General features: G+C 35.4%; 2 protein-coding genes across 4 annotated transcripts in view; both read right to left on the reverse strand.

Moving 5' to 3' along the window:
• Positions 1-12200, reverse strand: part of LOC131519428 (olfactory receptor 6C1-like) — a 170107-nt gene that overhangs the window by 94493 nt on the left and 63414 nt on the right. The gene's annotated exons all lie outside the window — the stretch shown is intronic.
• On the reverse strand, positions 5546-6484 carry LOC131519440 (olfactory receptor 6C74-like). Its single transcript, XM_058742476.1, has one exon. It carries the CDS (start codon positions 6482-6484, stop codon positions 5546-5548), a length of 939 nt encoding a protein of 312 aa, XP_058598459.1.

Genomic DNA, 12200 nt, shown 5'->3' on the forward strand with positions numbered 1-12200 from the left:
ACTTTAAATTAAAGGCTGTAACAAGAGATGAAGAAGGGCATTATATAATAATTACAGGGTCTATCCATCAGGAAGAGCTAACAGTTATAAATGTCTATGTGCCGAATACCGGAGCCCCCAAATATATAAAACAATTACTCATAAACATAAGCAACCTTATTGATAAGAATGTGGTAATTGCAGGGGCCTTTAACACCCCACTTACAGAAATGGATAGATCATCTAGACACATGGTCAATAAAGAAACAAGGGCCCTGAATGATACATTGGATCAGATGGACTTGACAGATATATTTAGAACTCTGCATCCCAAAGCAACAGAATATACTTTCTTCTCGAGTACACATGGAACATTCTCCAAGATAGGTCATATACTGGGTCACAAAACAGCCCTTCATAAGTGTTCAAGAATTGAAATTATACCATGCATACTTTCAGACCACAATGCTATGAAGCTTGAAATCAACCACAGGAAAAAGTCTGGAAAAACCAAAAGCATGGAGGTTAAAGAACACCCTACTAAAGAATGAGTGGGTCAACCAGGCAATTAGAGAAGAAATCAAAAAATATATGGAAACAAACAAAAATGAAAATACAACCATCCAAATGCTTTGGGATGCAGCGAAGGCAGTCCTGAGAGGAAAATACATTGCAATCCAGGCCTATCTCCAGAAACAAGAAAAATCCCAAATACAAAATCTAACAGCAAACCTAAAGGAAATAGAAGCAGAACAGCAAAGGCAGCCTAAACCCAGCAAAAGAAGAGAAATAATAAAGATCAGAGCAGAAATAAATAATATAGAATGTAAAAAAACTGGAGAGCAGATCAACGAAACCAAGAGTTGGTTTTTTGAAAAAATAAACAAAATTGACAAACCTCTAGCCAGGCTTCTCAAAAAGAAAAGGGAGATGACCCAAATAGGTAAAATCATGAATGAAAATGGAATTATTACAACCAATCCCTCAGAGATACAAGCAATTATCAGGGAATACTATGAAAAATTATATGCCAACAAACTGGACAACCTGGAAGAAATGGACAAATTCCTAAACACCCACACGCTTCCAAAACTCAATCAGAAGGAAATAGAAAGCTTGAACAGACCCATAACAGCGAAGAAATTGAATCGGTTATCAAAAATCTCCCAACAAATAAGAGTCCAGGACCAGATGGCTTCCCAGGGGAGTTCTACCAGACGTTTAAAGCAGAAATAATACCTATCTTTCTCAAGCTATTCCAAGAAATAGAAAGGGAAGGAAAACTTCCAGACTCATTCTATGAAGCCAGTATTACTTTGATTCCTAAACCAGACAGAGACCCAGTAAAAAAAGAGAACTACAAGCCAATATCTCTGATGAATATGGATGCAAAAATTCTCAATAAGATACTAGCAAATCGAATTCAACAGCATATAAAAGAATTATTCACCATGATCAAGTGGGATTCATTCCTGGACTGCTGGGCTCATTCAGCATTCACAAGTCAATCAATGTGATACATCACATTAATAAAAGAAAAGATAAGAACCATATGATCCTGTCAATCGATGCAGAAAAGGCCTTTGACAAAATCCAGCACCCTTTCTTAACAAAAACCCTTGAGAAAGTCGGGATAGAAGGAACATACTAAACATCATAAAAGCCATTTATGAAAAGCCCACAGCTAACATCATCCTCAATGGGGAATAACTGAGAGCTTTTTCCCTGAGATGAGGAACATGACAGGGATGCCCACTCTCACCGCTGTTGTTTAACATAGAGTTGGAAGTTCTAGCATCAGCAATCAGAAAACAAAAGGAAATCAAAGGCATGAAAATTGGCAAAGATGAAGTCAAGCTTTCACTTTTTGCAGATGACATGATACTATACATGGAAAATCCGATAGACTCCACCAAAAGTCTGCTAGAACTGGAACATGAATTCAGCAAAATGCAGGATACAAAATCAATGTACAGAAATCAGTTGCATTCTTATACACTAACAATGAAGCAACAGAAAGACAAATAAAGAAACTGATCCCATTCACAATTGCACCAAGAAGCATAAAATACCTAGGAATAAATCTAATCAAAGATGTACAAGATCTGTATGCTGAAAAATATAGAAAGCTTATGAAGGTAATTGAAGAAGACATAAAAAAATGGAAAGACATTACCCGCTCATGGATTGAAAGAATAAATATTGTCAAAATGTCAATACTACCCAAAGCTATCTACACAGTCAATGCAATCTGAATCAAAGTTGCACCAGCATTCTTCTCGAAGCTAGAACAAGCAATCCTAAAATTCATATGGAACCACAAAAGGCTCCAAATAGCCAAAGTAATTTTGAAGAAGACCAAAGCAGGAGGCATCACAATCCCAGACTTTAGCCTCTACTACAAAGCTGTAATCATCAAGACAGCGTGGTATTGGCACAAAAACAGACACATAGACCAATGGAATAGAGTAGAAACCCCAGAACTAGACCCACAAAAGTATGGCCAACTAATCTTTGACAAAGCAGGAAAGAACATCCAATGGAAAAAAGACAGTCTCTTTAACAAATGGTGCTGGGAGAACTGGACAGCAACATGCAGAAGAATGAAACTAGACCACTTTCTCACACCATTCACAAAAATAAAATGGATAAAGGACCTGAATGTGAGACAGGAAACCATCAAAACCCTAGACGAGAAAGCAGGAAAAGACCTGTCTGACCTCAGCCGTAGCAATCTCTTACTCGACACATCCCCAAAGGCAAGGGAATTAAAAGCAAAAATGAACTACTGGGACCTTATGAAGATAAAAAGCTTCTGCACAGCAAACAACCAACAAAACTAAAAGGCAACCAATGGAATGGGAAAAGATATTTGCAAATGACATATCGGACAAAGGGCTAGTATCCAAAATCTATAAAGAGCTCACCAAACTCCACACCTGAAAAACAAATAACCCAGTGAAGAAATGGGCAGGAAACATGAATAGACACTTCTCTAAAGAAGACATCCGGATGGCCAACAGGCACATGAAAAGATGCTCAACGTCGCTCCTTATCAGGGAAATACAAATCAAAACCACACTCAGATATCACCTCACGCCAGTCAGAGTGGCCAAAATGAACAAATCAGGAGACTATAGATGCTGGAGAGGATGTGGAGAAACGGGAACCCTCTTGCACTGTTGGTGGGAATGCAAACTGGTGCAGCCACTCTGGAAAACAGTGTGGAGGTTCCTCAGAAAATTAAAAATAGACCTACCCTATGACCCAGCAATAGCACTGCTAGGAATTTACCCAAGGGATACAGGAGTACTGATGCATAGGGGCACTTGTACCCCAATGTTTATAGCAGCACTCTCAACAAAGCCAAATTATGGAAAGAGCCTAAATGTCCATCAACTGATGAATGGATAAAGAAATTGTGGTTTATATACACAATGGAGTACTACAGGGCAATGAGAAAGAACAAAATATGGCCTTTTGTAGCAATGTGGATGGAACTGGAGAGTGTGATGCTAAGTGAAATAAGCCATACAGAGAAAGACAGATACCATATGTTTTCACTCTTATGTGGATCCTGAGAAACTTAACAGAAACCCATGGGGGAGGGGAAGGAAAAAAAAAAAGAGGTTAGAGTGTGAGAGAGCCAAAGCATAAGAGACTGTTAAAAACTGAGAACAAACTGAGGGTTGATGGGGGTGGGAGGGAGGGTGGGTGATGGGTATTGAGGAGGGCACCTTTTGGGATGAGCACTGGGTGTTGTATGGAAACCAATTTGACAATAAATTTCATACATTGAAAAAAAATTTTTAAAAATAATTTAAAAAATAATGTTAATATCCTCTATGGTAAATAACTAGCAGTTGACAGACATTAAAATATATAAATAAAGCATTTTAGAATGACTTAATGATAAATTAATGCCTTAGCTTGGACAGTGTGTCTAACACAAACTCATTTGGATTGATACATGAAAGAATTAAAACAACAACAAACACCATTGAGAATCTTAGGCTTCACTCTATTAGATTGTCTCAATATGTCATATGTATATTTTATTATTTTTCTGTGCTTTTTTAATTTCTAAAATTAGATAATGCTCCTGGATCATTAGATCGGCTTTCTCAGAATATAAACAGTATAGGTATAGGGACGCCTGGGTGGCTCTGTCAGTTAAGCCTCCAACTCTTGATTTCAGCTCAAGTCATGATCTTGCAGTTTGAGAGTTTGAGCCCCATGTCTGGCTCTGCACTGACTGCATGGAGTCTGCTTGGGAGTCTCTCTTTTCCTGTCTCTCTGCCCGTCTCCTGCTCACTAGTGTGCTCTCTCATAATAAAGAAATAAACTTAAAAAAAGTATATACATAAATGATCATAGAAAAAATGTAATCAATGGTTTCATTAACTATTATTCCTGAAATCATTCATGACTCAAATATCTTTTAAGATCCAATTCATTAATGAACTGTTCAGAAGTATTTAGAGTGTATTTTTCAAAATATTCAAATCAAGACCCATAGTTAAGATAAAAAGAAATGAAAAAAAAGGCCTAATGCACATACATTTCTATTAAAAAACATGAAACATGATATGTAACTGTGAAAATGTTTGTATTATATTTAATATTTTACATTTTGTCCATGACACAGAAAAGTTTTGAAACCCTGAAATTCTAAATTTTGACCTACAGTTCAAAAATCTGTAAGTAAAGTTTTACTTTAATTTTACTATTTTGATTTTACTGGGATAACTATCTATGTTTATGTCTATAAAAATCTGAAAAGAATAAATACACTGAGTTACCATTGGTTTTCCAAATTACACTTATAGTTTCCAGTTAGCTCCAGAGTATCCCATGTTGTTGAAGAGATTTTTTGAGCATAGAAACACCAAATAAGTTTGAACTTCATAATTAATTTTTAAAATATAGCAGTGAAATAACACATTTTGTCACCTATAATTGATACACTTATAAACGCTAACAATTTTCTAATAGAAACTAAAAAACTAATTTCTAAGGGATCTACTGAGACACATGAACAATTTTTAAATAGACGATATTTTCTAATTTGAGCATCAACACTAATCTTTAATCTCTGCCAAAATTTTCCTCTCATTTTGTTAGAGTATGCAGCAATAATTTGGTAGTATTACAAAAACTATAAATGAATATTAGTTGTAAGTACGTTCAACTAAAATAAAGATGTAATACTTTACGTTGTATGTTACATCAAGTATAATGTAAATAAAAAGATATTTTGATCCTTGACTAGCATTCAAAGACAACAGAGACCGATTGAAAATCTCAACTCCATTTCTTTCAGATATTTATAGGAAATGGAAGTGAGCTGAGAAAAAATATCTGTTAAAGGTTATCAATAAAATTTTCTTCTTTGGAACAAAGATTTGTTTTTGTAAATATAGCTTGAGAAGGTATAAGGATGAATATCAAAGACATGAAAGCAGAAAACATTGAAAGAAACTATGTATTGGAAGCTATAATTAGATTCATTGATATTATTGGGGTTCCTTTGTTCATTTGCATTATACATTATGCAACAAGATATTCATTTGCTTGAGAAAGAAACAACCCTTTGTATCATGTTCATGAAGGCTTTTTTCACTTGCTGGTTCCTTAAAGTGTAAATGAAAGGATTTAAAAGTGGGGCAATGGAGGTATTGAGCACTGCAATTCCCTTGGAAAAAGATATTCTTTGTTTGACTGACGGCTTAACGTACATGAAGATACAGCTGCCATAAGAAAGAGATATCACAATCATGTGAGAGGAACATGTTGAAAAAGCCTTTTTCTTCTGATTAGTTGAAGGGATTTTTAGAATTGTTAATGCAATAAAGCTGTATGATATTATCACCATTACCAACGTGACCACAAGTGTCACTGATGCAGAAATGAATCCCATGGTCTCTAAGAGCTGTGTGTCTGAGCAGGAGATCTGCAGCAGGGGAGTTGTATCACAGTAGAAATGATCAACAACGTTGGAGGCACAGAAGTCAAGGTTTATGCCTAAGAGGAGAGGTGGAAAGATGACAAAAAACCCAGCAAGCCAACAACAGAAGACAAGTTGCATGCAGATCTTACTGCTCATGATGGTTGTGTAATGCAGGGGCTTACAGATGGCAACATAGCGGTCATAGGACATGGCTGCCAGCAAGTAAAATTCAGACGCACCAAGAAGGAAGGCAAAAAACACTTGAGTAACACAACAATTAAAGGAAATGGTTTTGTTCCCAGTTGCCATAGCAACCAACAATTTGGGAATGCATGTGGTAGTATAGGAAATTTCTAGGAAGGAAAAATTCCGAAGGAAAAAATACATGGGGGTCTTGAGGGTGACATCCACCAGGGTGAGTGTAATGATGAGCAGATTGCCAGTGACACTTAGCAGGTAGGTGAGAAGCAGGAAGAAAAACAGCACAACTTTCAATTGTGGATCATCAGTCAAACCTGCCAGGATAAACACTGTCACTTGTGTGTGATTTCCCATTACTGTCCTCTACTTTTCCAGGTCTAAATAGAAAAGAAAGAAAGAAATTGATAGTCCTAAGGGGAAAATAGCAGTGGTAACTAGTGTCTAAAGTAAAATTAGGAAAGCAATCTTTCAGATAGAGTAACACCATTCATATTTTAGGAGGTTATGCCAGGAAGAACAATACTTTGCATTTCCAAAGTATCTGGATAGAGAATTTTATGTTTACTTTGCAATTCTGCCAGAGAATAATGATAGCGATGATTGATATGATAGCGGTTGTTGACTGTTTTTATATGAGGGAAATTAGAAGGACTTTTAAAGCATGCACAAATGCTTATTCTCTCTTGATTTTAGCAAGAACTGAGATGGATGCCATTTCTTATTCAATTAAGAGCTTTGCATTCAGAACCAAAATGATTATTGTCATTAAAATTATATCAGAAAATGGTTTTCATAAAATATACACCACACACACACACACACACACACACACCTCACCATCATCAATAGACAGGGTTATATAACTTTACCATTTTACTTAATCAAATTCAAATGCTTGATTCTTCTGTCATTTACTTTCATGGCTAATGAGATACAGTTTCCAATAAGTGAATATGAAACATCATGAGTAGTTTTATTTTCTGTCCTTAGTAGTATTTCCATCCCATCAAACTCTGTTATCATTCCCACTCTTCCCACGTTGTACTCCCAAACAAAATCAGCAGGAATATTCTGGTAATATTTGTGTGTCTAATAAGAAACTGCAGTTTTCCTCTCTAAGTTATGATTCTGAAAAATGAAAAAAAAATTAAAATGAGAGTAATGGATATAGAAGCATATAGAAATATATAAATATGAGTTCAGGAATTCATATGAAGTGGGAGAAAGATAAAAATAAATCTTTATGGAAACCTAGAGATATAGAAGGGATTTTTAGAAATAGCTTATTGAGCTTAAGGAAGAAATTAAATTAGTAAGAAAAATTGAAAGAAGATTAAGACATTTAAATTAGTAATAATCCTAAAATTAAAAATATGTAAGTTTGTAAGTATTAATAAATACAAATTATAAGAAAATATTTGTCATGAAATTTCTCTCTCTGCTTCTATGCTTTACACTTACCATTTTGATCTTTGTTAAATACAGACTGAAAAGATGAACAATTTGAGGTCAGCATGGCTTAAAAGAGATGAACAGTATTTGGTAAATTTCAAATACAATGAATCACAGAATAGTGTTGACAAAATTTTAGGAGGCATGTATTTCCCTATCATAAGGATATTCAAATGTTTGGCTAAAATGTAATTAAATAAATATTAACTATAGATAACAGTAGTCATCTCAACATATGGCATATATTAGAGACAATCAGATTGTTCTGGTTTGCACAGCTAGCAAATTGGACACCAAGATTAAGTTTGAAAGAATGTTTTTCCCTACGTTGTGCTCTGAAAAATAGCAACTTCTACCAATGATTATAGGACAGCTTATTGTGCTTTTTTCTTTTTTTAATAATGATTCTAAGGAAAATTTCTTTCCTTGGTACCTTCATATCAAACACATAAAATAAATAAGGTTTAGTAATGGGCCATAGATAAGATAATGTTTTCTGTTTTGAGAATATCAATATAATTATTTCAATCTCTAACACATAGAATATAATTTCAAAGATATATACATAAATAAAAATAAACATAGAGTACAAATAAAAATTCTTTCCAGTTATATCTAAAAGTGTAGGTAAAAAATAAGATCTGTTGTCAAATTCATGTTAGTAATGTAGACATATATGGGTATAAAAGAAAGGATGGTTGTTTATCCTGGACATTCCTCTTACATTCACATAATTGTGACACGATTAGTCATAAATTTTTCTTCATTTACACAAATTACTCCAAAGGCAACAACTGTAGGAATGTTATATCTAAAACACTTATATCAGAGTTTTACTATGTCAGATTATTTCTTTGTCCAACTACAACAGTTACACCCACCAACTATCCCCAACACATATTGTACAAAAATTAACAAAGCTCACACTACAAAACCATTAGAAGTCAAGCTTATGTTAAATATTATGAATATTAATGAAATTTTAAAAAGGTAAAGTTTTTCAAAACTAAATTTTCATTGTATTCTGTCTTTTTTCATGATTTCCCCTTAATCAAAATGTGAAGGTTAGAAAAATAAGGTTAATACCATAATGGTAAAAATAAGACAAAATGGGTTAAAACAAATCTAATGGAAATATGGTCTTTAAATTTTCGACATACCAATTTTTTCATCCTTTTGAGTCCTAATCAGTCTGCCAAAAGCACTTTAAAAATCAAACACATTTTTTGAAGATATTAAACAGATTTATTCCAGCAAATTATCTCTGCTTCAATATTTAACTCTTTTATCATCATGCTGAACAGACCACAGTGATAATTCCATTCTTCTCTGTAGGATTCTCCCTCTACCCCACAATCTGTGACTGATTTTCTTACTTATTTATGGCAACTTTGTAAATGGTTTTAAAGCGTTTTTTTTTTCAGAGTTTTAGACTATTAAATTTCCCTGTCACTACAATTGACTTATTTATGTTTTGAGTGCTTTTCTTGGTATTATTCACAGTGCCATATGAAATTCATCAGCACTTGATCTCATTGAATATTTATGCTGTCTGTATCTTGAAAGAAAATATCTAAAGATTATGAGGAGTCCCGAGAGGATATGAGATCCAAGAAGACCATTCTCAAAGGGTCACAAATTTATACATTATGCACGAGTTCTCCCTAGGCACTAAATACTTAAAAAAAAAAATTATATACTTTTTTTTCAAGACTGCTTTTAACTCTGTCTCCAAAGCTTTCAGTATAGATTTCCCTAATGTGTGTTTGCCCTTCCACACAGATGTGTTTTGAAACCCTAAATACATAGATAACAAACTAGAAGTCAAAAAAGAAAATTTTAGTTAATAACAAGTGACAATATTAGTTGGAGAAGTTATTAACCTGTCATAGAAAAAATTGCACCTGAAATATCTAACATTTTATTCCATATAATCATTTTGTTTTTATTCTGAATTCAGTCTTTCCTCCAAATCGTCTTTACAATCTGATCTTATAGATCTTAAGACTGATTATTTCATAACACCCAAGCATTCTCCACTTTCTCTGTATTAATGGAATATTTGTCTCTGTCTACAACTAGCCTTCCTTGCAACTGGTTGTGACCATGTGACTAAATTATGAGCAAAGGACATAAGTGGAGATGTTGTGCAATTTCCTTTGATTGTTCTTTGATAAGAGGGGTTTGCCCTCCTCTTCCTCTCTGCTAGTCCCTCACACTGTTGTGATGCAGGTTGGATGGCAAACCATTTGGAACCATGAGTATGAGCAAGCACATGAGGAATACACTGGCCATTCAATAAGGGACAGCAGACTCAAGTTCCTAACACCATCACAGGTCCTACCAGCTAAGAAACACAGTGACTTCATAGAAGAGTTCCATGATGTGATAGTTGTCTTTCTTACACTCTACCAAATCTATGGTATTAATCAAAACCCGAGAAGGGTCTGAACTTTTACCTAGAGTCTAACAGGTTGGCCCACCATCATTTCATAGATACTGATGGGGAGGTAAGCCTACCAGGTCAGCAACAGAAAACTTTATTATGTATTATATAGCAGGAAGCAGGAGCTTCATGTTCTCATCTGTTCTCCTGACCCCTAAATTCTCTTCAAGGAAGGACCCTAACCCTAATAGATATTGTTATTTACACAATGCACCTACATTTAAAGCTGAGGAACACCAGGTTAGGAAATTCTCAGTCTTGTGAAGAGAAAGTCTGCTTAATTTTGCCCTACTAGAAGAGAGTGTCTTTAATATACTGCTAAGGGGAAAAATAGGCCAAATCTATTACAAAACATTCTTGAAAACAGAGTCCAGAACAAAAGCTATCACAACATGTGGAAATGTTTCAGAATTTCCTTCCACCAAATCCACCCCTCATTTCTATACCAACTTGGCTTCAGCTGCAAATTCCCCTAAGCATGTTCCTATGTTAACCTCTCTGATTAACCTGCAGGTCTCTCTTATTACTCCCAAGGTACCACAGTGTTTTCCAACAAGATGCCAACCAATGTCCAGCCCTCACACAGGAAGTATAAACCCAAGAGTGCATGAGGTCTCCTAGAAAGAGTTTACAATTTTAGAGGTTGGCAGCCACATTAAGCGTGCATCATTCAGATTACAGGTTAGCAAGCCTCCCGTGTAACTTCCAGCTGGCTGGTAAGCCTTAGAGCTCCCAATTCAGTAACTTATTTTTGGAGGGACTGCTTAAGTGTATTTAATCCAATTTGTTCTATTTGTTCAAGCCATTAGCCATGTGACATTTGTCTGCTTCATTATGACTCAAAATACGAGTGAGGAAGACATTTGGAAGTGTTTTTCCTGACTAAAATAAAAAACACAAGAAAAAACGTACTAGTGAGGATGTGGAGAAAAACAGAACCCCATGCACTGTTGGTAGGAATGCAAACTGATGCAGCCACTGTGGGAAACGGTTTGGAGCTTCCTCAAACATTAAAAATGGAACTACTCTATGATCCAGGAATTCCACCAAGGAATATGAAAACACTAATTCAAAAGGATGTATGTACCCCTATATTCATTGTAGTACCTTAGCCAAATTATGGAAGCAGCCCAAGTGTCCACTGATAGATAATAGATAAAGAAGAGGTGGTAAATATAAAAGAATATTATTCAGCCACAAAAAGAATGAAATCCTGTCGTTTGCAACAACATGGATGGATCCAGAAGATATTGTTCTAAATAAAATAAGTCAGAGAAAAATACCATATGATTTCACTCATATGTGAAAGTTAAGAAACAAAACAAAGAAAGAAAGAAAAAGAGACACACCAAGAAACAGGCTCTTTAGAGAACAAACAGAGGGTCACCAGAGGGGAGATAGATAGGGAATGGGTGAAATAGGTGAAGGGATCAAGAGTACATTTATGATGAGCACTAAATAATGTATACAAGTGTTGAATCACTATATTGTACACCAATATTGTACTGTATGTTAATTTACTGGAATTAAACTTTAAAAAGAAGTATTTTGGAGTGCCTGGGTGGTTCAGTTGGTTAAGCTTCTGACTTTGGCTCAGGTCATGATCTCAGGGTTCATGAGTTTGAGCCCCGTGTCAGGCTTTGAGCTGTCAGCTCTGAGCTGGAGTCTGCTTCAGATTCTGTGTCTCCCTCTCTCTCTCTCTCTCTGCCCTTCCTCTGCTCTCTATCTCTCTTAAAGATCAATAAATAGTAAAAAAAAAAAATTAAATAAAAAATAAAAAGAAGTATTTTGCCGAAGGGTGAAGGTAGGTGTATGGGGGTGACCAGGAGGTACTGGAGTGGTCCCCTCTTGTCTCTGCTATCCTCAGAGACCATCTGGTGGAGGATGGCAGGCCTAACACGTATATTTAAGGCTCTTGCATTGGAGTATTTGTCTTCTGGAGGAAGGCAGGTATCTTGCCTGACACCAGGTTTTTCTCTCTCTCCACTTCTACAAAATCTGAGTGGTCCATTCCAGTAGCTATAATTGCATCTAGTTTCCAGTTATTCCCCTACTCACACTGAGACCTTTCATCTAGAAAGATCAGGTGCAGAAGGGACAAGGACATTTTTTTAAAACTTATCCAAAATTAAACTTGAATCCACTAGACCCCTTGTGGCCATGTTCCCACCT

Source organism: Neofelis nebulosa, chromosome 8 (genome assembly GCF_028018385.1).
Source record: "Neofelis nebulosa isolate mNeoNeb1 chromosome 8, mNeoNeb1.pri, whole genome shotgun sequence".
Classification (NCBI taxonomy): Eukaryota; Metazoa; Chordata; class Mammalia; order Carnivora; family Felidae; genus Neofelis; species Neofelis nebulosa.